The sequence below is a fragment of the Austrofundulus limnaeus genome, unplaced genomic scaffold (genome assembly GCF_001266775.1).
Source record: "Austrofundulus limnaeus strain Quisiro unplaced genomic scaffold, Austrofundulus_limnaeus-1.0 Scaffold19, whole genome shotgun sequence".
Lineage (NCBI taxonomy): Eukaryota > Metazoa > Chordata > Actinopteri > Cyprinodontiformes > Rivulidae > Austrofundulus > Austrofundulus limnaeus.
Window position 1 is genome coordinate 72,858 of NW_013952421.1, and position 2,110 is coordinate 74,967.

Sequence of the window (2,110 nt, forward strand, 5' to 3'; positions counted from 1 at the left end):
ATGAAAAGATGGAATAAAAACAAGTCAAAGTTAAATAGAAATGAAATACTTTTTGCATTTTTAAAAAGAAAGGAGTAGAAAGTACAGATAATTGAATTAAAATGTAAGAAGTAGAAGTAAAAAGTAGTCTGAAAAATAATTATTCCACTAAAGTACAAACAACCAAAATTACTACTTAAGTAAAGTAACAAAGTATTTGTACTTAGTTACTTGACACCTCTGCATTTGGGTGAAGCTTCAGACAGTGAAGAGGCGAGGAGACCCCAAATTCGACTGATTGGATTTTTTTCTTTTTTGCCACTTCAGAGATACAATAAAGACATTAAAAGCAGCAGGTAATTCAAGGCTGTTTTGTCCTAAAACAACTGGGTTTATCTAGTGGTTCCCAGCGGTATGGCCTTGATTGGCCATGCTTATCTGAAACTCCCCAAGGATGATATGTCAACAAGGACTTGATTCCCTCCCAACCCCATCACCCGTTTTGAACCCGGCCCATGAACCCAAGGCCGAGGAGGAGGAGACTCTGAACTCTAGTTAGCCGAGACAATAACATCATGTGACTCTGGACTCTGGGGAGCCTATGGTCGGGTCCTAGGACGGAGACCCACCTTCAACGTAACCGACTCCACTGATTCCCGCCCCAACTCATGTGTTATCTGACCTAAGCTCCCTCCCTGCCCCAGGCTGTCTTGCTCTATCGCGAGTCATTTTTTGTGCATGTGATCCTATGTTTCTGATGTAAACATAGGATCAGAGCAATTTTTTTAAACTCAGCTTTCCTATTGTGTGTTTCCAGCCCTTAAAAAGGTCAACGTGGTTGCCACATGACCTGTTCACCTGTTCCCCCATGTTTTGTCATGTGTTTTTTCTTGAATGGGTTTTCTTGAACATAATTTCATTCTGCTCTGTACAATGACAATAAAGGCACCATCATTATTATCATCATCAATTTGTATAAAATAGCAATGGACAAGTTTGAAATAGAACTATGGCTAGGTAGAAATATGGTTTGACCAATTGTGTTTTAGCTTATCATTTCAGCAGTCGTCTCTGGTGTACATTTGTCAAAGTATTTTTTCTCAACACCATTATTTGAACTTTTTGTTGTGGTTCCATTTTTCAGGTAGCGAGATGGGAGCATCACACCCGGGTTCTCTCCCGGCTCTTTGGTAGCCCCTACTTCGCCTGCTACAGTCTGGGCTTCGTCATCGTTCTCCTCAATGTTTTCCGCAGCCACAGGTAAAAGCACACAATTCTTTTTTTTTCTTTTTCTTGCCTCTAGCCACAAAAATTCAGGCAATAACATTTGTTTGTCTGTTCACCAATATGTCATGAACTACTGAATGTACTGGATGTTTTGTTTTACAAATTATACAACTGGGAACCTTTTGAAGTCAACCCAACTCAGGAAAGGTTGTTGCAGCTAGAATCTGATGTGGTAGTAGCTGTGTCTTCCCCAATACATACTAATCCATTGATTGAATGTTGTCTGAAATATCTTTGGTCCACAAGCTTTTTCAACAACCTTCTGTAAAATCAATATGGGGGAAACAGTCTAAATCACATCAAAATGCATTAAAACCAAATCAACACTTATGTGTTGCTGCCACTCCAAATATTAGCTCAAAATCTGTGATATTAAGTGTTGTAGGGGTTAACCTACACCTTCATATAATAAAACTATAAGGAAATTCACYAGTTCTTCTGTTTAAGAAAGAACACCTTCTCTGTGCAAATATGAGAGAAACCACACAATAAGTGAACATACTCAGGAATTTAAGTTGATCTAAAATAAATGATTTTTATTTACAGAGTCAAATAAATTACTAATGTACAGCTTATTGTGGACAATCAAATTTCTTATAAAAAAGTTGAAACCAACAACAATTAACACACATCCAAGTTAATTATCATTACTTGGACAACTTTATCAGGAACGACAAAGAAATTAACAAGATATTTGTTTAAGACTTAAGCATAAATAACCATACATGTTTCAAAGTAAAACATAGTGGACTAAACCATAGTGATCAACTTAGTTAAATTGAAAAATAAAACAGAAAAATACATAATCACCTTACTGTCAAATAACAGTTGATTAAAACACTTA

At 36.8% G+C, this 2,110-nt stretch overlaps 1 protein-coding gene across 3 annotated transcripts in view; it reads left to right on the plus strand.

Annotated features, from left to right (window-relative positions):
* Positions 1–2,110, plus strand: part of pemt (phosphatidylethanolamine N-methyltransferase) — a 138,196-nt gene that overhangs the window by 58,646 nt on the left and 77,440 nt on the right. For all 3 annotated transcript variants that reach the window (XM_014003446.1, XM_014003447.1, XM_014003448.1), the window contains exon 3: positions 1,124–1,239. In XM_014003446.1, the coding sequence (XP_013858900.1) occupies positions 1,124–1,239 (116 nt within the window). The remainder of the gene's footprint in view (positions 1–1,123; positions 1,240–2,110) is intronic.